General features: G+C 48.3%; 11 protein-coding genes across 11 annotated transcripts; 5 read left to right on the forward strand and 6 right to left on the reverse strand.

The window, feature by feature from the left end:
• Positions 1-39: 39 nt before the first annotated feature.
• Positions 40-1,582, reverse strand: PEX2_079850 (FAD-dependent oxidoreductase; the record flags this gene model as incomplete). The annotated part of the gene is made up of 4 exons (XM_016745255.1): positions 40-134; positions 189-868; positions 948-1,241; positions 1,305-1,582. The coding sequence occupies 4 exons, from the start codon at positions 1,580-1,582 to the stop codon at positions 40-42; spliced, it is 1,347 nt and encodes a 448-aa protein (XP_016598173.1).
• Positions 1,583-2,782: 1,200 nt separating this feature from the next.
• PEX2_079860 (palmitoyltransferase YKT6) lies at positions 2,783-3,680 on the reverse strand (the record flags this gene model as incomplete). The annotated part of the gene is made up of 6 exons (XM_016745256.1): positions 2,783-2,818; positions 2,873-2,965; positions 3,016-3,385; positions 3,450-3,473; positions 3,530-3,588; positions 3,660-3,680. 6 exons carry the CDS (start codon positions 3,678-3,680, stop codon positions 2,783-2,785), a joined length of 603 nt encoding a protein of 200 aa, XP_016598174.1.
• A 413-nt stretch (positions 3,681-4,093) lies between these two features.
• PEX2_079870 (RNA helicase SLH1) lies at positions 4,094-10,135 on the forward strand (the record flags this gene model as incomplete). The annotated part of the gene is made up of 1 exon (XM_016745257.1): positions 4,094-10,135. One exon carries the CDS (start codon positions 4,094-4,096, stop codon positions 10,133-10,135), a length of 6,042 nt encoding a protein of 2,013 aa, XP_016598175.1.
• Positions 10,136-10,202: 67 nt separating this feature from the next.
• Positions 10,203-11,029, reverse strand: PEX2_079880 (Arylamine N-acetyltransferase; the record flags this gene model as incomplete). The annotated part of the gene is made up of 2 exons (XM_016745258.1): positions 10,203-10,755; positions 10,827-11,029. The coding sequence occupies 2 exons, from the start codon at positions 11,027-11,029 to the stop codon at positions 10,203-10,205; spliced, it is 756 nt and encodes a 251-aa protein (XP_016598176.1).
• Positions 11,030-11,407: 378 nt separating this feature from the next.
• PEX2_079890 (uncharacterized protein) lies at positions 11,408-13,386 on the reverse strand (the record flags this gene model as incomplete). Its single annotated transcript, XM_016745259.1, has 2 exons — positions 11,408-12,481; positions 12,538-13,386. The coding sequence occupies 2 exons, from the start codon at positions 13,384-13,386 to the stop codon at positions 11,408-11,410; spliced, it is 1,923 nt and encodes a 640-aa protein (XP_016598177.1).
• A 1,680-nt stretch (positions 13,387-15,066) lies between these two features.
• Positions 15,067-15,598, forward strand: pfy1 (profilin; the record flags this gene model as incomplete). The annotated part of the gene is made up of 3 exons (XM_016745260.1): positions 15,067-15,147; positions 15,235-15,369; positions 15,467-15,598. The coding sequence occupies 3 exons, from the start codon at positions 15,067-15,069 to the stop codon at positions 15,596-15,598; spliced, it is 348 nt and encodes a 115-aa protein (XP_016598178.1).
• A 500-nt stretch (positions 15,599-16,098) lies between these two features.
• Positions 16,099-16,452, reverse strand: PEX2_079910 (uncharacterized protein; the record flags this gene model as incomplete). The annotated part of the gene is made up of 2 exons (XM_016745261.1): positions 16,099-16,395; positions 16,444-16,452. The coding sequence occupies 2 exons, from the start codon at positions 16,450-16,452 to the stop codon at positions 16,099-16,101; spliced, it is 306 nt and encodes a 101-aa protein (XP_016598179.1).
• A 1,283-nt stretch (positions 16,453-17,735) lies between these two features.
• On the reverse strand, positions 17,736-18,293 carry PEX2_079920 (uncharacterized protein; the record flags this gene model as incomplete). Its single annotated transcript, XM_016745262.1, has 1 exon — positions 17,736-18,293. The coding sequence occupies one exon, from the start codon at positions 18,291-18,293 to the stop codon at positions 17,736-17,738; it is 558 nt and encodes a 185-aa protein (XP_016598180.1).
• Positions 18,294-18,640: 347 nt separating this feature from the next.
• PEX2_079930 (DASH complex subunit DAD4) lies at positions 18,641-19,097 on the forward strand (the record flags this gene model as incomplete). The annotated part of the gene is made up of 5 exons (XM_016745263.1): positions 18,641-18,643; positions 18,715-18,771; positions 18,827-18,871; positions 18,926-19,010; positions 19,069-19,097. The coding sequence occupies 5 exons, from the start codon at positions 18,641-18,643 to the stop codon at positions 19,095-19,097; spliced, it is 219 nt and encodes a 72-aa protein (XP_016598181.1).
• A 356-nt stretch (positions 19,098-19,453) lies between these two features.
• Positions 19,454-21,880, forward strand: PEX2_079940 (actin-related protein ARP5; the record flags this gene model as incomplete). The annotated part of the gene is made up of 4 exons (XM_016745264.1): positions 19,454-19,649; positions 19,709-20,029; positions 20,083-21,023; positions 21,074-21,880. The coding sequence occupies 4 exons, from the start codon at positions 19,454-19,456 to the stop codon at positions 21,878-21,880; spliced, it is 2,265 nt and encodes a 754-aa protein (XP_016598182.1).
• Positions 21,881-23,583: 1,703 nt separating this feature from the next.
• PEX2_079950 (MARVEL domain-containing protein) lies at positions 23,584-24,295 on the forward strand (the record flags this gene model as incomplete). Its single annotated transcript, XM_016745265.1, has 4 exons — positions 23,584-23,730; positions 23,799-23,902; positions 23,958-24,080; positions 24,139-24,295. The coding sequence occupies 4 exons, from the start codon at positions 23,584-23,586 to the stop codon at positions 24,293-24,295; spliced, it is 531 nt and encodes a 176-aa protein (XP_016598183.1).
• Positions 24,296-25,015: the final 720 nt, after the last annotated feature.

The raw sequence follows: 25,015 nt of genomic DNA on the forward strand, positions 1-25,015 counted from the left end.
TTATCCCAGTGCAAGTCACGGAGATCTCCGTGGCTGCCTTCAGTCATCACTGGCTATTATTCGCGCAACATCATCTGCAATGTTATATTCCGCCGCCGCGCGAATTTGGTTGGCCAAAAAACCAGGGAATAGTCCTGTGGTAGCCGTTAGTCAACACTACTACTGGAAGGTATCAAGAAAGCTCTCACCCATTATTTTCATCATGGCATACATAGAATACTCTTTAAGTATCCCCATTTCACGCTTGCTATTCTGGGTCTTTTGGGCAGATTCCAAAATTGCGTTAACGTGCGGCTGGCGCAAACTCACATACTGCGAGGCGGCTGCTTTGATCGCATTCTTCTGGGCCTTTGGCGTTACCTCGTCCGGGAGTGCATGAAGGTAATGAGCCAAAAACAAAGCAAGAGCTTCAACATCCTCCAATGCTTGAGACGAACCTTGACCGGAGCTTGAAGGGAGCGCATGTGCTGCATCTCCAACGAGAACGACACCATCTCGCTCCCATGTTGGAAGTGCAGGTAAAGTCCACGTTGGATACATGTTTTCAACCTGAAGTGATTGGATCACTTTTTTAACAACAGGCTCCTTCCAATAAGCATGTCTTTCACGCAGCTGCCGAGTCACGTCGACCATGTCGAGTGTTTTGCGATCAGGACATTCTTCGATCTCGTAGGTTGACCACCAAGCAAGGGAGTCTCCTGGCTCGGAGACGTGATAAGGCGAGTCCCGCTTACCAGCAGACACTGAGCTTTCCGAAAAGAAGTATCCGAAGAACCCATTTCCACCAAACACAAAATTCATAGACCCCGGTTCGACAAGGTCTTTTACATCTGCGGCAGGGATGAAGCCCCCAACCCCGACGAGACCTCTGTCGCACAGTTAATTACGAGATCACACAAAATATAGTTGATGACCCGATCAAAGATTTTTTTTCAGCGCTCACTTACTCATAGTGCGGGGGGTATGGATCCTCTTTAGCATCTGGGAAAAGTGCTCGCTTCGCAATACCTCGGACACCGTCTGCACCGATAACCAGATCAGCTTCCACAATAGGGCTGTTGTCGGCAAAGCGAATCGAATTCCTTCCATCTGATCGGGCAATAACTTGAGTTACTCTCTTATGGATGATATGGTGGTCTGGGATTCGTCCCCGCAATGCAGTCCAAAGCGAGTGGCGACTAGTCGCGAGCATGTGGGGGGGTCTGTTGTTATTATTGTTGGTGTTGTCATCCAAAGAGGCACTATTCATCGAGAAAAGGGGCCAGCCATTTTTGTTTTTCATGTTGGAAATCGCTGTAACATACCCCCCGCGGACAACGTCCTTAAGGAGCTCTTTATCAAGGCGTTTCAGAACGTTCAAGCCATTGGGGGCAACACCTAGTCCACCCCCAACAATTAATGTAGAGGAATGCGTGTGATCTTCTTTTCTTTCATTGGCTGTGATACTCGGGCTTGTATTGTATGCCTCATAGATAATGACCTCATGTGATTCATCGGACTTGCTGGGCTGTGGGAGGTGCTTTTGCAGCTCCAGGTAAGCTGCACATCCGGCAATTCCAGCACCAATTATGGCAATCTTCATGGTGATGTGTCAAACAAAACAGGAGATTTGAACAGAATATGAGAATGAAAAGTTGAACGCAGAGACAAATGCTTTGACACATTTTAAGGTTAGTCCGATGTGGGTCACTAGTAAGCTAACCTAATTAAGCTAGCTTGTGACAAATTCACCAATCACTCGGGAGCTCCCGAGGTCTTAGACATATATACGGAGTACAACATACATAACCTATATGTATGTACAACAGAACCACATCACCGCTAGGCTTTATTTCTTTGGTGATCTACTATCACGAGCCTCGAATCGTATGAATATTCAATCTGGGCACGTAGCAACGGGTTCTATTAGGCTTGGTATCACTAGAAGAAGTGTTCATCTATTAGATATATATTCTGAGGCAGGTATACAACCTATAGTACATAAATATATATTTACAAAGCGTATCTAATTGATTTTTCTACCCAAATGAAGGTATCAAAAGGAAGCTACGCCTAGAAATGGGACCATGGTTCAGAAGCTATGGCGTTTTGAAAAGGGAGGCATGACAGACAAATTACAAGGAGGAAACCGGAGACTCATTGACACGGGAGCAATTTCAACTGTCATTTCGATACGACCCGGGTCAAGCCAATTGGATAATCGTGATATGATGTACTTTGGTGAACTCGTGCCATCCATGGATGTCTGTGGACGACCTGTTTTTACTGAAAATTGTCACCCGAATGGCCATAGGAATTCAGGGATAATCTCGGTTTCGTCCGTTATCAGCTGAACTACCATGGGGTGCAGTTTAAAGAGAAGGAATTATCTGGCAATAGAACTGGATTGACGAAAAAATTCTCTAAGAGGGAAAGTGCGGCCAGATAGTCTTAGGCTCTGCTATACTAGATCGCGATCTACTTATGGTTGTCATTGTTCATACTCCACGACTTTTTGCCGCTATAATACTAGCTTCTAGTGGCCCGTTTTCTAGAATTTACTCAGAAACACTCCCAGTTAATAGGATCCTGCCAAGGTCTATGGCAAAAGACTCGACAGAAGAACAAAACAGTCAAATATGTCCTCTTAATTGAGAAAGCTCGGGAAAGGCATATAGGCATTGAAAAATGAGAGCAAATACAATAGTCAAAGAATGCATCGTTTCAGCTCTGATTACACGAATAAGTTAAATCCAAGAACAAGGAGTCATAATCGAATACACCGTGTATCGATAATACCGGTTCACATCAGAACACAGCAAGAGTTTTGCTTCTTGGCCTAGATTTGTTTGCGTTAGTATATTCAAGCGAAGAGAAAATTCAATTTGCATACCTGGGTATAGAACATCTTGCTCTGAGCTGACAGCCCATCACTCTTCTGAACTAGGGAGTCAATCTTCTCACCGCGCTCCAGAACACTTTCGATCTGGGAATAGTTAGCATGTAGAATGAGCTTATACAAGCATAAGAGCATACCGTCTTGTGCAGGACAATTTTGGTTTCGTCGAGCTCTTGCTGGATCTTCATGATGCTATCGGCCTGGCCTGGGTCCTGGTACTTGACGATATATTCCTTGAGCTGCGGCAAGGGGCATGCATTCTCGCGCAAAGAGGGGTCGGAGAAGGCAGTGCGTGGGTATTTGGCAAGGAATTCGTCCACGATCTTGCCCAAAAGCTGGTGGGCCACTAGGGCAGGGTAGTCCCCATCTGTCATAATCACACCGGAAACACCCTCTGTCCGTCCGTAAGCATGGAATGTGTAGGCCTTCTCTTCAATATCCTGCCGTTGGCCTGGCTTTGTCCTTTCGGCGACCGTTCGGGTGAAGAGCATCAAGAATTCATCGTAGCTGTTAAGCGCTTGGCGGTTAGTGACCTAGCCATGTCGGACCGGGGGAGGATGGGTAGGCATACTTCTGACGAGTAAAGCGCGAAAAGCTAGTAATAATTAGCGAAATGTTCTAGTCAGTTGCAGGGCGCGCGTATGAATCTACCTGCTGAGGTCCTTTTCCCCGCATAGCTGGAGAGCTGGCCGGGTGTCGTTCCGGAAAACCTGCCAAATTGATAGATAAGCACCATATCTAAGCCTGTACTCAATCAAATACAAGCCGCAATGAAACATACGCCCATATAAAGAATCTTCATGGTGACAGCGTGGTTGTCCGCACAAGGACAGGGAGGCAAGTAGGTGTCGGGGGGTAGTGGGGCGTTGGGTCGTAGTAGGTGCTGATCAAGGAAATGCTCTGGTGTCAAAGAACCAGACAATTTCTTTATCGCAGGAGGTCAGCCGTATGATTAACTGAAGTGGCGAAGCAGAGTGACAAGTGTTAAGCCTAAAACTGGCTCCTGAGTTGCCGATAACAATGATGCACTCGACCCTCTGCATTGTGGCCTGAGGCACAAGAATTACACCGCTCTTGTCATGCGACCGACTGAGCCCTGCGGGCCTGCCCTATAACTACTTTTGGCTCAGCTTATCCCCTCATTAACTGCATTCTTTGTTGCTTGGCTTATCACTTCTTGATCATTAGGTCAACTAAACAGTTATATCTGTCAAAATGGACAGCATCGCGGCTACCGAGTCACAATGGCTGTCACAACTAGCAGCCATGCGTCAGGCTATTGCCGATCTGAAGCTCCCCCAAGACCTTCCTCAGCAATCAATCAGCTATGGAAGCGATATTGATCTGGATATTGACGACGACTACTCGTCCCCGGGAACAAATGATGATGTCTGGGATATCATCAGCTCGGATGATGAAACTTCTGACGACCTGGACGACTTGGATGGGCTCGACGGACTTCATCTCGCACCAGGGTCTTCCTACAATCGGTTCTGGCTAGAAGACAAGTGTCAGGATTTGGCCATGCGAAACTCAACTATGGACGCGACAGAGCTTGCTCAGCAAGTCATCGCCACCCTGGCTGCTGACAGCAACGACGAAGAGCTACAAATGTCTTTGGCAGAGGTTGTTGGATTTGATGACCTGGATCTGGTGATTGAGCTGATTGCGCACCGAGGAGAAATTCTGTTGGACAAGGGACCTCGCCTGGAATCCCAAACAGATGGGCTCATGGCAGGTAAACTCCAAACACGAGCAGAGAGGGAACATGCTCTGCAACAACGGGACTTCGAACACAAGAATGCAGCATTGATGCCGGCCCAAACCCGATCCGAACCATCCTACCCCCATGTGTTCAAGCAACACACCTCCGGAAATACACTTTCAGCTAGCGGAAAGAAATATGGGCTGCCTCTGGGTAGCGAGCAGATTGAGGAACCGAAGTACACTGAATTCGCGATCCCGGCGTCGAAGGTCGGAACACTTGGGAAAGGCCGGAAACTGGTGGAGATCGCTGAAATGGATGGTCTTTGTCGGGGTACCTTTAAGGGCTACAAAGCCCTCAATCGTATGCAAAGCTTACTCTACGATGTTGCGTACAAAACCAACGAAAATATGCTTATTTGCGCGCCGACTGGCGCGGGTAAAACGGATGCCGCCATGTTAACTGTTCTCAATGCTGTGGGAAAGAACACATCTCCCAATCCGTTGGAAAACCCGGAAGCGACCGAATTCACTGTCCAAGTTGACGACTTTAAGATTGTCTATGTTGCTCCTATGAAGGCCTTGGCTGCTGAGGTGACGGAGAAACTCGGAAAACGTTTAGCCTGGTTGGGGATCAAGGTCCGCGAATTGACTGGTGATATGCAGTTGACGAAGCGAGAGATTGTTGAGACCCAGATCATCGTTACTACCCCTGAGAAATGGGATGTCGTGACGCGTAAAAGTACTGGAGACACAGAGCTTGTTCAGAAGGTCCGCCTTCTCATTATTGATGAAGTTCATATGTTACACGATGAGCGAGGAGCGGTCATCGAATCTTTGGTTGCTCGAACCCAACGTCAGGTCGAAAGCACACAGTCACTGATTCGCATTGTTGGTCTATCGGCCACCCTTCCGAACTATACTGATGTGGCGGACTTCCTGAAAGTGAACAAAATGGCCGGCATGTTCTTCTTCGATCAGTCTTTCCGACCTGTACCTCTTGAACAACACTTCATCGGTGTCAAAGGAAAGCCCGGCTCCAAGCAATCCCGTGACAACATTGACTCTGTCGCCTATGAGAAGGTTCGCGACATGATGGAAAGGGGTCACCAAGTCATGGTTTTCGTCCACTCGCGCAAAGATACCGTAATGACTGCTAGGATGCTTATGCAGCTAGCTGCGGAGGAGGGCCGCGAGGACTTATTCAGCTGCCATGATCACGAAAACTATTCCAATGCCCTTCGTGACATGAAGCATGCGCGTGCGCGTGAACTGCGTGACCTCTTCGCTAGTGGCTTTGGAGTCCATCATGCCGGAATGACTCGAAGCGACCGCAATCTGATGGAGCGAATGTTCTCAGAAGGTCTAATCAAGGTGCTTTGCTGTACTGCAACCTTGGCTTGGGGTGTCAATCTTCCCGCAGCCGCAGTTGTCATCAAAGGTACTCAATTGTATAATCCCCAAGAGGGTAAATTCATTGACCTGAGCATTCTTGATGTCATGCAAATCTTTGGTCGTGCAGGTCGTCCGCAGTTCCAGGACACCGGTATCGGATTTATCTGTACTACTCATGACAAGTTGAGCCATTACCTATCTGCTGTGACTGCGCAGCAGCCCATTGAGTCGCGCTTCTCTAGTCGACTCGTGGATAACTTGAACGCTGAAATCTCTCTTGGAACAGTCACATCTGTTTCAGAGGCTGTGCAATGGCTTGGCTACTCCTACCTCTATGTGCGCATGAAACGTGAGCCGAGAAACTATGGAATCGAGTTTGCCGAGTTACGCGATGACCCAATGCTGGTCCAAAGGCGGAGGCAGTTGATCTTACAAGCAGCACGGGTGCTACAGAAGAGTCAGATGATCATCTTCAACGACAAGACCGAGGACCTCAAAGCCAAGGATGTTGGTCGCATTGCGAGTCAATACTATGTATTGCAAACCAGTGTCGAGATTTTCAACGACATGATGCGTCCCCGATCTGGTGAAGCAGATGTACTCAAGATGATCAGCATGAGTGGAGAATTCGACAACATCCAATCTAGAGATAGCGAGTCGAAAGAGCTTCAGCGACTGCGCGACGAAGTTGCTCAGACTGAAGTTGCCGGAGGAAACGACACGCCACATGCAAAGACCAACCTCTTGCTGCAAGCCTATATCTCTCGCGCCAAGATTGAGGACTTTGCTCTAGCCTCCGATACTGGTTATGTTGCCCAAAACGCGGCGCGTATCTGCCGTGCTCTCTTCATGATTGCGCTGAATCGTCGCTGGGGCTATCAATGCCAGGTTCTGTTGTCTCTTTGCAAGTCCATTGAGAAACAGATCTGGCCGTTTGATCACCCTTTCCGTCAGTTCGACTTGCCCCAGCCAGTCTTGCGTAACCTTGACGAAAAGCTTCCAACTACTTCCATCGAGTCGATGAAAGAAATGGAGCCTGCGGAGATTGGTCAGCTTGTTCATAACCACCGCATGGGCAACACATTATCCAAGCTCCTCGACAACTTCCCAACTTTGAGTGTTGAGACCGAGATTGCGCCGCTTAACCGCGACGTGCTTCGTATTCGCCTTTCCATCTACCCCGAGTTTACCTGGAATGATCGTCACCACGGAGCATCCGAATCCTTCTGGGTTTGGGTTGAGAACTCGGAAACATCAGAAATCTATCATCACGACTACTTCATCCTAAGCCGTAAGAAGCTTTATGCCGATCATGAGCTCAACTTCACTATTCCGCTGTCTGATCCGCTTCCCAGCCAAATCTACATTCGTGTGATCTCTGATCGCTGGCTGGGTGCTGAAACAGTCAGCCCGGTTTCTTTCCAGCACCTCATTCGCCCAGACACTGAAAGCGTGTATACTGATCTACTCAATCTCCAACCACTTCCTATATCAGCTCTTAAGAATCCCATTCTTGAGGAAGTGTATGGACAACGCTTCCAATTCTTCAACCCTATGCAAACTCAGATCTTCCATCTCCTTTACCACACACCAGCCAACGTTCTCCTTGGTTCTCCAACTGGTAGTGGAAAAACTGTAGCCGCTGAGCTGGCGATGTGGTGGGCTTTCCGTGAGAAGCCCGGCTCCAAGGTTGTCTACATTGCACCGATGAAGGCCTTGGTCCGTGAACGAGTTCAAGATTGGCGTAAGCGTCTCACCAGGCAGATGGGTTTGAAGCTTGTTGAGTTGACCGGTGACAATACACCTGACACACGTACGATTCGGGATGCTGATATCATTATCACCACACCTGAGAAATGGGATGGTATCTCACGTAGTTGGCAGACCCGTGACTACGTTAGAAAAGTGAGTCTCGTGATTATTGACGAAATTCACTTGCTCGGTGGTGATCGAGGTCCCATTTTGGAAATCATTGTTTCCCGAATGAACTATATCGCTTCCCAATCCAAAGGATCCGTTCGACTGATGGGTATGTCCACCGCCTGTGCCAATGCTTCTGATCTGGCAAACTGGCTTGGTGTCAAAGAAGGCCTATACAACTTCCGTCATTCAGTTCGCCCGGTTCCCCTCGAAATTTTCATCGATGGGTTCCCTGAACAGCGTGGTTTCTGTCCCTTGATGCAGTCAATGAATCGCCCAACTTTCCTCGCGATCAAGAACCACTCACCAGAGAAGCCAGTCATTGTCTTCGTTCCTTCTCGTCGACAAACTCGTCTGACTGCTAAGGATTTGATCAATTACTGCGGCATGGAGGACAATCCTCGTCGATTTGTGCGAATGTCTGAAGATGATCTGGAGTTGAACCTCGCGCGAGTGAAAGATGATGCCTTAAGAGAAGCCCTTAACTTCGGTATTGGTCTGCATCATGCTGGTTTGGTTGAATCTGATCGCCAGCTGGCTGAAGAACTATTCGCCAACAACAAGATCCAAGTTCTTGTGGCGACTAGTACTCTTGCGTGGGGTGTTAACCTTCCGGCGCATCTTGTAGTGGTCAAAGGCACACAGTTCTTTGACGCTAAGATCGAAGGTTATCGGGACATGGATTTGACCGATGTTTTGCAAATGCTCGGTCGTGCCGGTCGCCCGCAGTTCGACACATCCGGTATTGCGCGCATCTTCACCCAGGACTCAAAGAAGGCTTTCTACAAGCACTTCCTCCACACCGGTTTCCCCGTCGAGTCTACCCTGCACAAGGTTCTCGACAACCATCTTGGCGCTGAGGTATCCGCTGGAACTATTGGGACGCAACAAGATGCACTGGACTACTTGACCTGGACATTCTTCTTCCGTCGCTTGCATAAGAACCCCTCATACTACGGCCTCGAGATTTCTGCGGAGGACCAAAACACTATGGCAGCCCAGGCCACAGCTCAAGATTTCATGGTTGAATTGGTTGGGAAGTCGCTCAATGATCTCGCAGAATCGTCCTGTGTTCTCGTGGACTCGGCCACCGGAGAGGTCGACTCTACTCCCTTCGGCAAAATCATGAGTTACTACTACCTATCGCACAAGACGATCCGGTTCCTTGTGTCACATGCTAAGCGTGATCCGACCTTCCAGGATGTTTTGAGCTGGATGTGTTCCGCAACCGAATTCGACGAGCTGCCCGTCAGACACAATGAAGATTTGATAAATGCTGAGTTGGCCCAGAACTTGCCGCTTTCTATTGACTGCATGGGCGATGCGCCCCTCTGGGACCCGCATACGAAAGCGTTCCTCCTCCTGCAGGCCTACATGTCGCGGATCGATCTTCCCATTACTGATTATGTTGGTGATCAGACATCTGTGCTCGATCAAGGAATTCGTGTTATCCAGGCCTCAATCGATGTTATGGCTGAACTCGGATATATTCCTGCGTGTCAGATGCTCATGACTCTCCTCCAATGCATCAAGTCAGCGCGCTGGCCTGAAGACCACCCGTTGTCGATTCTGCCAGGCGTTCCGACCGAGAAGCCACCCAGTGGTCTCCCGGGTACACTTGTGTCGCTCTCATCACAACCTGCTGGTGCAATCGTCGCTCTGGTCAAGAGATTAAACCTTCCATTTAACTTTACTCGTATCACGTCCCAGTTGCCTCAGCTGTCGGTCTCGGTTGCGAGTGTTTCTGCTAAGGGTATTGCTGTGTCTCTGACACGGCGTAACCAGCCCACAACCCCCGACTGCAAGGTCCACACCCCTCGATTCCCCAAGCCACAAACTGAGGGCTTCTTCTTGATTGTTTGCAGTGCTCTGCCCAATGGTATGGATGGTGAATTGCTTGGCCTGAAGCGTGTGTCTTGGCCACCAGTATCTAAGCGCAATGGCAATGGCAATGGCAATGGTAACGGCAAGGGCAAGGGAAATTCCGGTGCTGGTTCCAGCCGTGGAGGACCTGCCAACGATAACAAGGGCAGCCTGTTGACTGTTCGCTCCAACGTTAAATTCCCCGAAGGCATCCTCGCTGAATCCACGAGCACCAGCACAGCTCGGGTGAATATCAGAGTTATCAGTGACTCCTACGTTGGGATGGCATGGACTGTCTCCAATGTCGAGGTTAGTTTGGATACTGGGATCGAGACGCAGACGGTGGAAGAGTCCAGCGTTCCTACCAAGAACTAAAAGTGGATGCTTGAACTACATATTGACCGATAGATTTGCGTAAATACATACATACATGGACCCCCAGTCATCCTAAATAAATAGAAAACCACTTCTTCAGCGCTTCAAACCTCCCCTCCTCGGTTTCAAATGAATCAATGACCCTCGTTCTCCCACCCATATTCAACTTGACGACGTTGTTATCCATCATAATCTTCCCAGCAACGAAAACATCACCACTCTTCTCCAACCCCTCTCCCTCCAACAAAGGCAGTCCCGCCGTTTCTCCATTTCGAATAAACTTGACCACAACGAATCTGTGTTTTTCCACAGCTTCCCAACTCGTGAACCGGTTCATCACTTCAAAATCACCCTGGAAAAACTCCAGTTCCGCAAACGAAGTGAACGAATTCCATGGCTTATCCGCGGCATAGCGACATTGGTATATCCATACCTTCTGCTCTTTGCGTGTCTGCTTCGGTAGATTGTCGTAAATTAGTCGCACCTCCTGCGAGCCCAGGTTCTTCGTTACCTGCCCCGAGATCAGCGGCAGGGGACTTGTTGGCCCGTTTCCGCCGAACGCTGCGTCCAGATAATACTCTATGCCGCTAGGTAGACGGACGATGTTGACCATGTGTGCCCTAGTCTCACTGGTTAGTCATCTTTCCCTGTTGATATAATGCATGCCTTTGTGGTCACTGGTTCTTCTTACCATCCCATGAACTCCCCTTCCGGTATACCATCTATCCGATCCCGGCTTCGACCACCCGTCATGTACAAGGAGAATCCCAGGCCGCGCAGAATGTGGTGGAAGAAAATGCCCATTTCCAAAAAGTAGCCTCCTCGACAGGAGCGGGGTGTGTCGTCGCTTCCGATGACAACAAAGGGTACATGGATGCATCGCCTGTGACTCATGCCTCAAAAGGACAGGCGTAGGGACAGGGGTAGGGACAAGATACAAAGAATTGACGATGTGGCAGTTATTTGATGTAATCTCATCATTTAGAGCTGTGATTAAGCGAGGTTTTACAATAATAGGCCTACGTGCTCTGTTTAGTCTACGTGTTCTACAACAAGTGCCTGCGAGATGTCGCAGACTAAGAATAAAACGCCGGCCATAAATAATGTGAGCCATCCAAGGCATGGATTAAAATGATATATAAGTATGAAGACCATATGTAGAGAACGAAAGTTCTGTATGGAAAAAAATATGAGAGGTGGCAAAGGGGAATCAGGTAGAAAAAGAAAAGCTAAGAAACAGGAAAGAAGAAAAAAAAAAAGCACAGTAGAATGTCACAGACACTCTATCCGCAACTCCTGCGAGACACCAGGTCGATGCCCGCGGTGAGCATCTGTAATCTGCGGTGTCATAGGTCTTCTGTGCACAACCCGCTCCTCCGGGTCTAAATGATCGACCCTCATGCCGATGGGAACTAGAACCTGTCGCTTTGCCCGCGAGACAGAGACAGAGCGTGCTATTGAGATTTCAACTTTTGGGATGGGACGTCTAGGCTCGGGTATATGTTCCTCTTCAGCGGCATCAAGGGTCTCAACGGCATCGGCGAATGGCATGCGCGTGGACTCTGCTGGTGATACGCCGGATTTAGGACCGGCTGAGGCGGATAATGGGGACATGATTCGGTCAATCTTGCTTTGCGTCGCGTTCAATGCCGAAGGTGAGCCTCTTGATGTACTGGGTGATAGTATGCCCTTTGTCGGTGGTTGCCGTCGGCTTTCTGTTTCAACTCTGAGACGTGGCCGCACTGAATCGTTGTTTCTCCGATGGTTCGGTGCTTGATTGGGCTGGTTTTGGGTGGTCTTGTGTTGTGGTGAAGTAATCTGAGGCTGCTTTTCTATGAATCGCGGTAGCGAATCCTTTCTCTGCTGTGGGTGGATCTGGGGTTGAGCAGCCGGTGTTGTTGCAGCAGTATTGTGAGATTGGACGCTCTGCTGTGGTCGGGTTTTCTGCGGAGATGGAGTTTTCTTTTCCGGTTGAGCACTCTTCTTTAATGGAGTAGGCGTAGTCCGTGGCTCCAGGTTGATAGCAGGAAGAGGCTTGTCATAACTATTAGAGGACCGTGGAGTATTGGAAAGCTCAGTGAAAAGCTTCGGAATGACTGGCGACTCGAACGATGATTGACTGCCCGTATTTGAGCCATGATGGAGCTGTGGCGGAGGCATCTTGGATGGGCTTTGGACAGGGAGCGTGTTTGCTCTCACCAGCGGTCCACGGGAGAAATTCTGTGTGCTGAGCACCTGGGCCGCTTTTGATGGCTGTGAAGTTGGAAATAGGGTGAAGCTTGATTGCGCTGGCGATGTTGCCCGGCGCTGGGGCATTGGGGGTGGTGTGGGTGGTTTTATGAAGCCCTATATCAGTGTATCGGTCAGTCTCATACTGGTTTCTTCTCGAAGAAAGTCCATACATTTGCATCTGGTACGCGAAGATTGTCCAATGTCTTGGCCCTTCTGACCAGCAGTGAGGGCTTTTGATTCTTCTTGACAACCTCGCTGAACATAACACTGTACCGCTCCATCTGAACATCTGGGATATCGACACTCAGTAGGAGGCCCTGGGCACTTGGTGTAACCGTAGGTGTAACCTTAGGTGGCTTGCTGCCGAGTGAAAGGGTCCGACTCCGCTGGGGAGCTTGGATGCTTCGGCCAGGCATGTTCCTGGGATCGATTTCAATTTTCGGCCACTCTTCAATCGAGTCCTTTCTCAGTCGTGCTTTCTGCGGCTTCTCCGGTAGTTGATAGTCGTTGCTTTGCGGCTTGGCCTCACTTTCTTGTGTGCTATCTGGGAGCGATGTAAGCGCATTCTTCGCCTTGAAGAATCCACCAATTTTCTTCCACTTGCTGGGCTTATGGGCTGAATCGCCTTCTGCAAAGATGGATGGATCAAATCTGGGTGGCGGTAGAGGCTCGTCTTTAGTTAACAGGCCGGGACTGCCTAGCGCAATGCCAATCATGTGTTCCTCAGTTTGGGTGCGGCCCGATCGAGTAGTTTGAATGGCTTGATCTGGTGGCGTGGTTATGCGAAAGTCGAAAGATGCATCTTGGCCCGCGGGTGGCTTTCTGAACCACCCGTCTCCCGTCGAGGGCTGACTGAAGTCCCACTGTCCAACCATGGCGGGTTGAGCTTGGTGCTGTGAGACCTCAAGAGAGCGAAGGTCGTTTCGTGGCAAGGCATCGGAATAGGTCAAAATAGGAAAGGAGATGGTATCCTTAGTAGGTCGCGTGCGAGACTGCACTGCTGTCACACCCCTTGCCATCTTGTACTACTATATTGGAATCCAGCCCACATGCGATAGAGAATGAGTGTAAAGAAGTAGAAAAGTAAGTAAAAGAATGATATTAAAAAAGCCCCCCAGATTTTAAGAAGAAGAGACGGCCTTCCAGAAGCCCAACAAAAATCCAAGAAAATCCAAGAAAATCAAAAGAAATCAAAAGAAATCACAAGACATGAGGATATGGCCCAGTATATTAATGAAAAGCAAATGAATTGAGTGGAGCAATCGAAATGACGGACCGTGTAAATGAGACCAAATTAATTTCAACACCATCCTAAATCTGTTAGAGGTACGCGCCAACCTAGTCTGGGACTGAACCAACGAAACATGAGAGAAAGGAGCCCAAGCACTTGCAACGAAATTCGGTTTTGGAATTCGAGGGGCGTCTCAGCGCTAATATCGAGCCCGTGTGAGATGCTTATTTCCCGTGCGACGAATGAGCGCAGCGGTCGCGGATTGATTAGCTCGCTACCACGTTGGATAGGGCCAAGCCATGCAGGAGGCGTGTTTCACCTGGCCGAAACTGAGACAGGGCGTTGTTATTATACGTTTTATCTTTTAATCAGGGGGGGATTTGGCTCTGATTGAAAGGATGTCCACATTCAGTGCACGGTCAAGTCAAGAATTCTCCGACTTCGCACTATGAGTCGCCAGTGCGATGTGACGCCAAGCCTATCTCTGGTTCCAATGGCATGTCTCAAGGTGTGAACCAAACACTACCCGAGACAAAAGATGGATCTCCAAATAGCGGTCAAATCAGGACTCCTTGAAGTTCAAATATTCAGGCACCAAGGCACCCAAAAGTCAGGTGCTCAGGTGCTCAGGCCTTCAGGCATCAAGGCACCCAGGCAGCAACTGTGAGGATCGACGGTACATGAACCTTGGAAGTGACTGAGCTGACTGGGCTGACTGGACTGGACTGGACTGATAGCGGGATGTTATATGTATGTCATACATAACCCTTGACATATGTGATTTAGATAGACACATCCAAAAGTTGTTGTTAAGCTACTTTGTATATTGTAGGATCTCCCACCGCTAGTTGGAGAATAACTATATTGTATCAGATATCCTATACACACAACTACACATCCCACACAGATATGATAATATCTTACTTAGTAGAAAGAAAAAGAATAGTATATTTCAAATCAAATTAACAAATAGATAGACACAAGCAATAAACATAAGCTTGTTATCCCAAGTCAGTTGCAAACGGTGGGATCGTCATATGGCGGGGTCCTCTCCCGACCGCCACAACTTCTTCCCCCCACTAACTCCTCTTTCTCTCCCAGCTCTCCTTTTTCTGTATATTCAAAAGGTGTGCGCTGAAATTTCTGCTTCCTTCTCTTCTCTGACATCTAACTCAATCAACTCCAGCGTTATTCTCTCAGCTTCTTTACAGTCATCATGGGCGAGCACTCCGCAATCTGGCAAAGTATGAATCATCTTGAACTGCAGACTGCACACTGACAGTTCATCCCTTGCTTTTTCGAGTCCGCTAACATGAGATTTCTCCTTAAATTAGGCTATGTCGACTCCAGGTACATCATATCACCACCCCTCGACCCCTGATATGCCCCTCATTCTTCCCATCGAAACCAAAACATCTCACCGTGTTTACCCTATACATATACTGACAAGTTTCTTTCTTACAGCCTGATGGGCTCGGGTCAGTTCGACAAGGCCGGTATCCTCGCCGCTGACTTCTCCGGTGTTGAGGCTGGCTCGCCCGGCTTTGCGGTAAGCTCGCCTATTGTTTTTGCTCGTGCGGGGTGGGGTCACAGACTTCGACGCAGTCGCTAACGTTATTGGTTTGTCGAAATACAGCTCTCTCAGGAGGAGATTAACTCCCTGATCACCGCCTACACTTCTAGCGACCAGGCCTTTGCCAGTGGCTTCTCTGTCTGCGGTGAGAAGTTCGTCACCATCCGGGCTGATGAGCGCAGTGTATACGGCAAGAAGGTAAGCACACCCGTTCCCCCTGACCCACAAATACCTCGGAAATTTTATAAATACATCATATCTGAATCTATGCTAATCTATTTGGTCTGTGTTACAGGGTAAGGAGGGTGTCATTATTGCCCGTGCCTCCTCTTGCACCATCATCGCCCACCACACCGAGGGCGTTCAGACCCCCAACGCGGCCACCGTTGTCGAGAACCTCGTCGACTACCTCAACAAGCCCCAGTAAATTGGAAAATATGCGATGATAACTAAATGATGTGATGAGTTGAGGGGTTTGTGAAGAATAGGAAATAAAGGAGCATGCGACTATTTCTCTCTTGAGCCCAGCGTGCTGTTTCGCTTATGCTTCTTTTCTGGCTTTGTGACTGGATTTCTTTGCCTCAATGGGCCACGTCGATCCAAGACATGGTTCCCAATGCACAGTATGAGGATACGAACCAGATTGTATGATGCACAATGTAATTTGTCTATTCTAACATGCATATTAACTGAATACCAGCTGTTAAGTTAACGCTGGAAGATCGATAAGGGTCATTATTAATTACATAAAGCTGAAGGCCGTAGGTGGATCGTATCATCCCGTGTCACATGTATAGCACACCATACTTGGACATCTCCAAACATGGCGATGTGCATCTGATATCCCGTAATTGTACAAGATGAAGTCGACTTGGAGTTCGGGATACCATCAGGAAACATCATTGCCGAGTCCCTGTTTGTGTATACTCATACAGGAAGCTCGGCATTGCTCCTCCCACCAGCAAGCACCTCCAGCCCACGCTGGATATACGGCCCTATCACGGGGATGTTGCCCGCAAATTGACCGACCGTGACAAGGAAGTCGCCGAACAGAATGAACAACCCATAGAGTTCAATCAAGAACCCAGTCAAGGGCCAGCGGAAGAGAATAAGGAGGATACCAGCAGCGAAAGCAGCAGTACCCTTGAGCTTTTGCGGGCGGGTGAAGAAGGCCATGGTTTTCTTGACACCAATAATGAGGGTCAATCCGATAAGAAATAGGACCTGGTATTGTTAGTTAAGTAAAACAGTTTTGTTGGAGCATGTGCATACATTTCCCATAGCGAGTCTGTGGAACGGGCATTAGCAATTATTTCCCTCCAAGAAAAAAAATATATGGGATATATCGGAATGGACATACAATGACCGGTCAAAAAACATCAACACTCCTCCAAATAGGAACAAACCTCCTAATAAGTAGCGAAATTGGTTAGTCCTCGGTCCAAGTGATTGATGATGCTTTAGGAATGTCGATATTGTACCTGCTGAGCAGAAGACCACACCGATCTCTGTTATATAGATTAGCTTATGCTCGGCAACTGCTTTACATGCACTGCGATGGCAGTCAACATCATAGCTTGTAGAAAGAATGCGACTGACTCTGGTTCTCTGTTAACCACATGCTAGGCATCTTTGTTTATTCCGAATTCGACCGTTGATGATGATATATGGGACCGACGGTTGCGCAAATATTCTTGATCCAGTGTTTGAGGGCACGCGACACTTATCACTGCGGTCCAAGAAACAAGTGGTCTTTGGTTGTGGAATCGGTAGGGCAAGAGGCTAGGCAGATACGACAAGGACAAGGCGGAGATATGGCGTTCTTCAAAGCAGGAAATAGCGAGTCTCTTGTTGCAACAATATTCTCACTTCGAAAGTCCTTGACACAGATCAAGATGTAGCCAAAAAGCCCCAAGGCACATAAACAGAAAACAAGTCGGAATCTACAATTCTGCCATGTAATCTGCGCCAAGTCAGGAATGGCAGGCGGTGACTCCAAAGTGCATATATCGCGCACTGATCTTTCCACCTGTCCACTTCCTTTACAGAGTCTTCTCCAATTTATTGGCAATTGAACAAGGTCATTAATGATGTGATCGTTCAATTGCATAGATTTTCCCGATCTCAAATTTCAGTTCTAATTCTACTGATATTGAGATATACCGACTGAACCACAATATTGAGCATAGCTCATGCATACTGCTACCTGCTATTGCAGAATCTTACATGCCACGCCGCGACGACAGTCTCTTCGGATTCTGTAACTGGTACCCTGTCCCATGGGGTGTCGGTAATAGTCGAGTGCTTATGCACAAGGCGAAGATCGACTCATTGATCACGAATAAGCCGGAGCGTTTTCTTGAGCCTGTCTCGAAAGGGGCATGGTGGGGTGGAAAGGGCTTGACTGTGTTGGTCGTACATAACGCTTCTTGGCGATTCGTATTTGTGTCTAGTTGAATTAATTAGTAGAGTTCTTACTATCCAAATTATTTCCGGTATGACATACCCATTCTTGTATGATCGTTCGTTTGGGAATTGAATAAAGTAGGCCTCTTGTCGCTCCTTTACTTCAGAATGGTGTGGGCCCCACGCGCTTCCAGGTAGTTTTCAGGAACACCCTGTGCCAGAGTCCGGATCACCTTGAAGATCTCCTTGTCGTGATACCGCAGCCGGGTCTTGGGGTCGGTGTAGGGTCCGCTCAAGCCCGTGATGTCACAGTAGTGATGGCGGTAGGCAGGGTTAAACGATGGTGCCGATTCAATGTTCGTGTAGGTGACGGCAGGTCCGCTCGGGAACGTCGCCCGGGCGTTCTTCTCCAAGACGAGGGTCGAGAGGTTTTGGGTGGCCTGGGACAGGTTGGGTGCAGCCCCTTCCGCGGGGGTTTGTGTGTCATCGGTGACAGCGCCCGAGGCACCCGGCGTAGTTGCGCCGGAGTTGGCTTGAGTTGCCATCACTGATGCCTCCTTCCGGGAGGCTTCTGAGATGATCTGCTTGAGATTCTTGTTGCGCCGCTGGGACGGTTTCCAGTGAGGGTTGCGGAAGGGCTTGGGGACGTGTGAAATGTCTAGAGTGTTCAACAGCTGCTGATGAGCTTCATCGTTGGCGGGAGTTGGTGGAGGCATGATATTGAATATGATTCAGGCCACCGGTCTGGTCAATTGCGTGGTTGAGGCGGAAGCAGCTCTTGCGAAGCTTGCCGGTGTGGGTGGATGAGAGTGTGAAGGCAGGGATGGAGACGGTATGATCAAACAATATTAGATTCCTGAGTTGGTAGCACTTGTTTATATAGTATAGGGCATTAAGAGATGGATCTCAAACAGACAAGGTCAGGTCCAACGTAGAAAACAATACAAGTACCCAGCAACCCCGGCCCGCGAAGTCTGTATAGGCACACGTGATCTCATCCCGATTAAGTCCAAATAAACACCTTCACGTCCGACATCAACACAACACTTCTCAATATTAAGCCATGGTATGCGGTTTCTTTTCCGTGCAATAGATCTGATACGCTCTCAAAGATCCCAAATGCTGACATGCCACTAGGAAAGCCCCCACGAGCATCAGCAGACGGTACTGCTCTCTCGCATCATCACCAATGTTGTATGTCATGATTGAACCACATCTACGACATTTACTTTGCTAATTTTTTCTATAGGAAAAGCTAAATGAAGCTATTATGGTCATGAACAAGGGTCTCCAGGTAGATTTGAGCCTCCTTCATGGATATGATCATAGTATTAACTCTCAATTATAGGAAGTCAACATCCAGAACATGAATGTTGAGCTTGTCGCGCAGATGTTCAAGAACTACCAGTCTAATGTTCTCTTCCACCTTGAAGGTATACATGACTCTACTATCATATATCAACCTTGAAATTACCCACTAACGCCCTCTAGCCACGGAGAACCTCCAAGACCCATCCTAAGGAATTCCAAAGAAGAAAAATTTCCTGTAACGATGAAATGTGTGGATGAGCCTGCAATTAGTCAATGATATGAACTTCTAAATTCAGTAATAGGCCGATATAAATGGTTGTAATCGGTGCATCCCTGTACTCCGTGCTCCGTAGAAACGATAGTGATAGCCTCCATTCTTGGCGGTCCAACTCCGCCAAACCTCATCAACCGCGTTTGTGTCGTTTGCCTCTTTGTCAATCCGCTGCCCTTTCCACGGGTTCACTGGTTTCCTCCTATCCCAACCTCATTTCCCATGCAGTGAGCCCTACTCGCCATCTACGATCTCCGATCCCAATAGCTCCTGGTTTCCGGAGCGCAGCCCGCCATGACGATAACCTCCGTGCACACCCCCCTACCTGCTCGCATTGCATCCAATGCCACTGAGAAACGAACTCAAAAGCCGCCTCCACAACTCCACGGTGTACAAGACTTTCCATTCAAGGGCTATCATCCTTCGCAGCCCGAGGGATATCAGCAAAGCCAGGCCCATCCCGACACTAGTGCTATCGTTATTGACAATGGTAAGGAATTACACATAGTTTGCGATTCAACCATGCTAATACATATGGTTTATGCGCAGGCTCCCACCTCGTCAAGGCCGGTTGGTCTTTTGACAAAAACCCCCGATTTGCCATACCCCCCGTCATGAGCCGATACCGTGATCGCAAGCTCAATCGCCAGTGCCAGTTTATCGGATACGATGCCTACGTTGATGCGACTACGAGGGGACAGCTGCGCAATGGTTTCGACCCCGGTTCCAGTGTTGTCGGTAACTGGGATGTCATGGAAGGCGTGTTGGACTATTTGTTCCTCAAGCTAGGCGTGGACGGTGCAAATGGGGGTGTCGGCCGCCCGATCTTGATGACGGAGCCAATTGCCAATATGGCATATTCAAGGAAGAGTAAGTATCTGACAGTTCCAGGGCCAGTATGGTTGTTGCTGACACTCCTTCAGTGATGAATGAAATCCTCTTCGAATGTTACTCTGCGCCGTCAGTAGCCTACGGTGTCGATTCCCTTTTCTCTTATCGCTATAATGGTGGAACGGACGGTTTGATCGTGGACTCATCGCATACATCCACTCATGTCATTCCGGTCATGAACTCGAAACCTATGTTCTCCAACAGCACTCGTCTCAACTGGGGTGGCCTGCAGAGCGCCGAATACCTGATGAAACTCATGAAGCTCAAGTACCCCACCTTCCCGACTCGCTTGACGGATGCGCATATGGAGGAAATGGTTCATAAGCACTGTTACGTCTCACAAGACTACGATAGCGAGTTGAGTGGGTTCCTCGACTGGACAGGACTTGAGGACCGTGACCGCGTCATTCAGTATCCGTTCACCGAGCATATTGTGCAGGAGAAGACTGAAGAGGAGCTCGCGCGAATTGCGGAGCGCAAGAAGGAGAGTGGCCGTCGCCTGCAAGAACAAGCCGCAAAGATGCGACTTGAGAAACTAGTGAAGAAGGAGCAAGAGCTGGAGTACTGGAAAGATCTGCAAAATAATCTAGTCAACGAGACTAAGAAGGAGATTCGTCGCGTTCTGGAAGCCGAGGATTTGAAAGACGAGGCTGCGCTTGAGAAGTTGATTCGCGAGCTGGAGAAGTCTATCAAACGCTCACGCAACAAGGATCTAGGTATTGAAGAAACTGAGGAGCAGCCTGAGGAAATGACATTCCCTATGCTTGATATCCCAGACGACCAACTTGATGAGGCCGGGTTGAAGGAAAAGCGACACCAACGTCTCATGAAGTCCAACGTCGATGCTCGACTGCGTGCCAAGGAAGAGAAGGAGCGCGAAAAGGCTCGTATTGAGGAAGAGGAGCGTCTAGACCGTGAGACGCGCGAGAACGATTTTGAGAACTGGATTGCAAAGCGCCGCAACAACCGCCAGGTATGTTGGCCCAACATGATATTCTTAAATCCCGTGCTAATCTCTCTCAGGGCATTCTACAAAGAATCAAAGACCGAGACCGCTTCACGGCCGATCTTGGAAACCGCAAATCTTTGGCCAGTCAGATGCGTATGAAGACGCTCGCCAACCTAGCATCCGACGGTCCTAAGAAACGCCGCCGTGGCGGGGATGATGATGACTTCGGTGCCAATGACGAGGACTGGGGTGTTTACCGTACCGTAGCCGTTGGCGAGGGCAGTGACGATGAAGAGGAGGAGGATCTCAACGGTATGCTCAACTCTGTAGAGAAGGAGCTCCTCGAGTACGATCCCGAATTCAACGAGAACAACACCTTCGCCGCACAGTCCGATTGGACAAAAAGTCTTGTTCACGCGTTCCTTCGCGGGCCCTGGCCTTTCGACCCGGAAAGCCAACGGGAAGCACACCAGCTCCACCTAAACGTGGAGCGCATCCGTGTGCCTGAGGTTGTATTCAAGCCATCCATTGCTGGCCTCGACCAGGCTGGTCTGATTGAGATCGCAGCCGATATCATTAACCAACGCTATTCCAACCCAGCAGACCAGTCTCTTCTCTTGAAGGATGTGTTCTTGACCGGAGGAAATACGTTGTTCACTGGTTTCGATGAACGCTTCCGTAAGGAAGTCCGCGGGTTCCTGCCCATTGATGCTACACTGAATGTACGCAAGGCATCGGACCCTGTCTTCGATGCTTGGAAGGGCGCGGCACAGTGGGCATCTGGTGGTGATCTGGGCAGATCCTCGGTCACGCGGCAAGAGTACCTGGAGAAGGGCAGCGAATACATCAAAGAGCATGAACTTGGCAATGCTTCATGGTGAGGGTTAAAAAAGCGAGTTCCGAAAACACCTGCTTGGGCGTACTGGAGTCAAATGGTCTGCTTATTCCGGCGTGGTATACGGCATGTTTATTTGATACTTAAAAGATGTTATTGCAGAGTTTGGTGGTAGTAAGCGAAATATGACATGTTCAGCCCTCCATATGAATAGCTACAACTATGTTAATAGAGCCTGTCTTGCCTTCAATGAGCAATCAACCGTCTTTCTCTTTACGAATCCCACTCTCATCAAACTTCATACCATCTTGTATGTCTCTCACAACCTCTCTGTCTCCCCCATTCTTGTTCTCTCTTTTCCCCTTTCCAATCTCCCGGCCTATCACACTCTTCAAAAACAATGGCCAAAGCAGAGAACCATCCGGTGATTAGCACGAGCAATCACGCTAGGACAACCGGAAATATTCAGTCCCCAGATTAAGAAGATTAAGACACACTCCTTGTATCTATCACTGAGCCATGTTTAAAGTTTGGGGGTCTGAGGCATCTACATGCACAGTCTCTGGGGTAACGTTATGCCCATTCTAGGTCAACGGTAACTGTAGCCAAGATGAACCAAATGAAATAGCTTCTACTTCCACCGGCCAGTAAAAAGAAACAGCTCTGCTCTTTTGTTCTCGGCTGTGTCGGAACAATCTTGTAGACTTGTCCATCCACAACATGATCAGTCGAGGACAACAATGTTGTACAAACGAATATGATCTATCACACCCGTTACACAACACTTTGGTGTGGCCATCACTAGTATCTCTTACAATTTATATCACCAAGCAATAAAGCTAGTTGTGTCTGGGATATCGGAAATCACCCTGATCCAAGTCCAAGTGAGTAAAGGAATGTCACTATCCCTAGGTAACATCGAGTGCATCGAACAAAGCTTTAACATGGCTGAAGACACTGTCGATCATGGCCCATGCAGGGAGAACCCCACTATTGGGTGATGCTGCAGAGTATAGTCATGTTGTTCTTCTCGGTGGTCATGCACCAGTGGTGCAATATACCCATATGGGGCCTCGCTCTGATTGGCACTTGGTAACTATCACATCACGAGGCTAAGCAGTCGTTAGATTATCTTCCGCAAGCTGCCGGCTGGGCTTTTTTTTTGTTTGACGTTAATTCATTTTCTTCACGTTATACTTGAAATCGATTTGAGCTAAATCCTTGTGTACGAGAACATGACAATGCCAATCCTCCTTGACCTCGTATAGAACAAAAGTAAATTGAACTTACTGCACAATATAGTTCGAATAGCTACACAAATCAAAAGGTAAACACAGACTCCAATGGCGGAAGAGTAGACAGTGCCAAATTGGGATCTGGTCCAGATATGGTTGGTTCTGACTTCATGCAGAGGCCATCATGACGCACCTGGGGAATTCTTGCTTTTTCGTCCTTGCTGGCTCTGGCCCTGAACTATAATGGATCTTGTTGCATTGTACTTCCATGGTTGGTATTAGTCTTGTTTGTTTGCTTTGTTAATGATAGTTCGATGGAACCAGTGATGTTTGGATGATCGTTTCCGAGATATAAATTCCTGCTCCCTGCTCTTCTGCAGTGGAAGTTGATTCCTTTTTTCCTTGCCTGTATTTTCTCTATCTATTTCTCGATTATCACATAGGCGTGTCACACTCGAGCTTATTACTCCCCCTTCCACGTTTTGTATACTTCTTAGTTCATCTACTACACACAATGGGCTTCTCAACAACCCTGGCTCGTCCGCTGCAACTGGCCACTCGCGCCATGCAGTGGGGTAGTGCTGTCATTGTCATGGGCCTGACCTCATTCTTCATCAACCGTGGTCCCCGTGGCCAGCATACCATCTACCAGGAAGTCATTGTACGTTATTAGCGTTTTCTTGGGTTAACGAATTATCACAGAACCATATGATCTAACCATAAGCTCAGGCTGTCCTCTCGGTCGTCTTCTTCCTCCCAGCTTTCATTTCGCCTTTTATGCCATCGTCGTTGGGCAGATTCGTGCTCGCCATCGACGTCATATTCTCGTACCTGTATGTCAACATTCCATCATATTGCCTACATCAAATTCTCTAACATCTATTCTAGCTGGTTGACTGCCTTTATTTTCTCGGCACAAGACTACAGCACAAGACGGTGTTATCACGCTATCCCCGCAGGCCTCAACTGCAAGCGCAAGAGGGCCAATGAAGCTTTCATCTTCCTAGCTTTGTATGTGGCCTGAATTCTTCGAACTGCTGTTAAAAGGTGAAAACTAACATCATAGCAGCATCTTCACCTTCTTCGGCATATTCCTTGAAGTCGCTGCCCTTTGGGCCTATCGCAGGGGAAACACTCACATTCCCCCACGCACCGAGGAGGATAAAGTTAACTCTGGGACCCGTCCACCTCTTGATGCGCCTGCAGCTCCTGCTGGAACTGTCTGATTAGTATTTCGGTTACCTTCCTGGATAATATACAACTGCTATCTCTTGACATGGTCAATGGTTGTGGATATATCATTTACTGGGACGTTTAGGAAACCGCTTTGGACTATTAGTTACTCTGCGGATTCTTTTTTTTGGTTTTACCATGATGAACTTGAACTTTGATGACGGCGGGATTGAACATATGCTGCTGAACCATCCCATAGATGGTTGATTGTTAGCAGACTGAGCCTTGTTAGTATGGGGTCTGCAGGGTATAAATACCCTCGATTTGCTAGTTTGAAAGATCATGATTCTTCTTCCTCTTTCTCTCCTTGCTGGTTATAGTGCAAGATATGTGACTATGAGCCGGGATGGGAGCAGGGTGAAGTTGATATCTGATGGACAGTACTGTGTACATCCATCGCAGACGCGGGGATACCTTTTTTCAACGTGTTGTCTTTTTGTTAATACCTTAATCGATTAATTACTTCATAATATTGTCGAAACTTGGGGTGTTCGACGTGGTGATACCTTTCTCCTTCTTCAATAAACATGTACAAGATGGTATGGCTACATGTATACTTAAGTGGCCTGATTCGCAAAGCTTACGTAGGAACCTTGGAAGTAGATTTCATATGACTGCCAGCAAAGCTGCGTTTCTATGTTCTGGTTATTTACAGTATACATTGAATGTACATGTTCAATCAGAGAAGCCACTCAATCGGTATCTCGCGCAGA

Source organism: Penicillium expansum, assembly GCF_000769745.1.
Source record: "Penicillium expansum strain MD-8 chromosome Unknown contig268, whole genome shotgun sequence".
Lineage (NCBI taxonomy): Eukaryota > Fungi > Ascomycota > Eurotiomycetes > Eurotiales > Aspergillaceae > Penicillium > Penicillium expansum.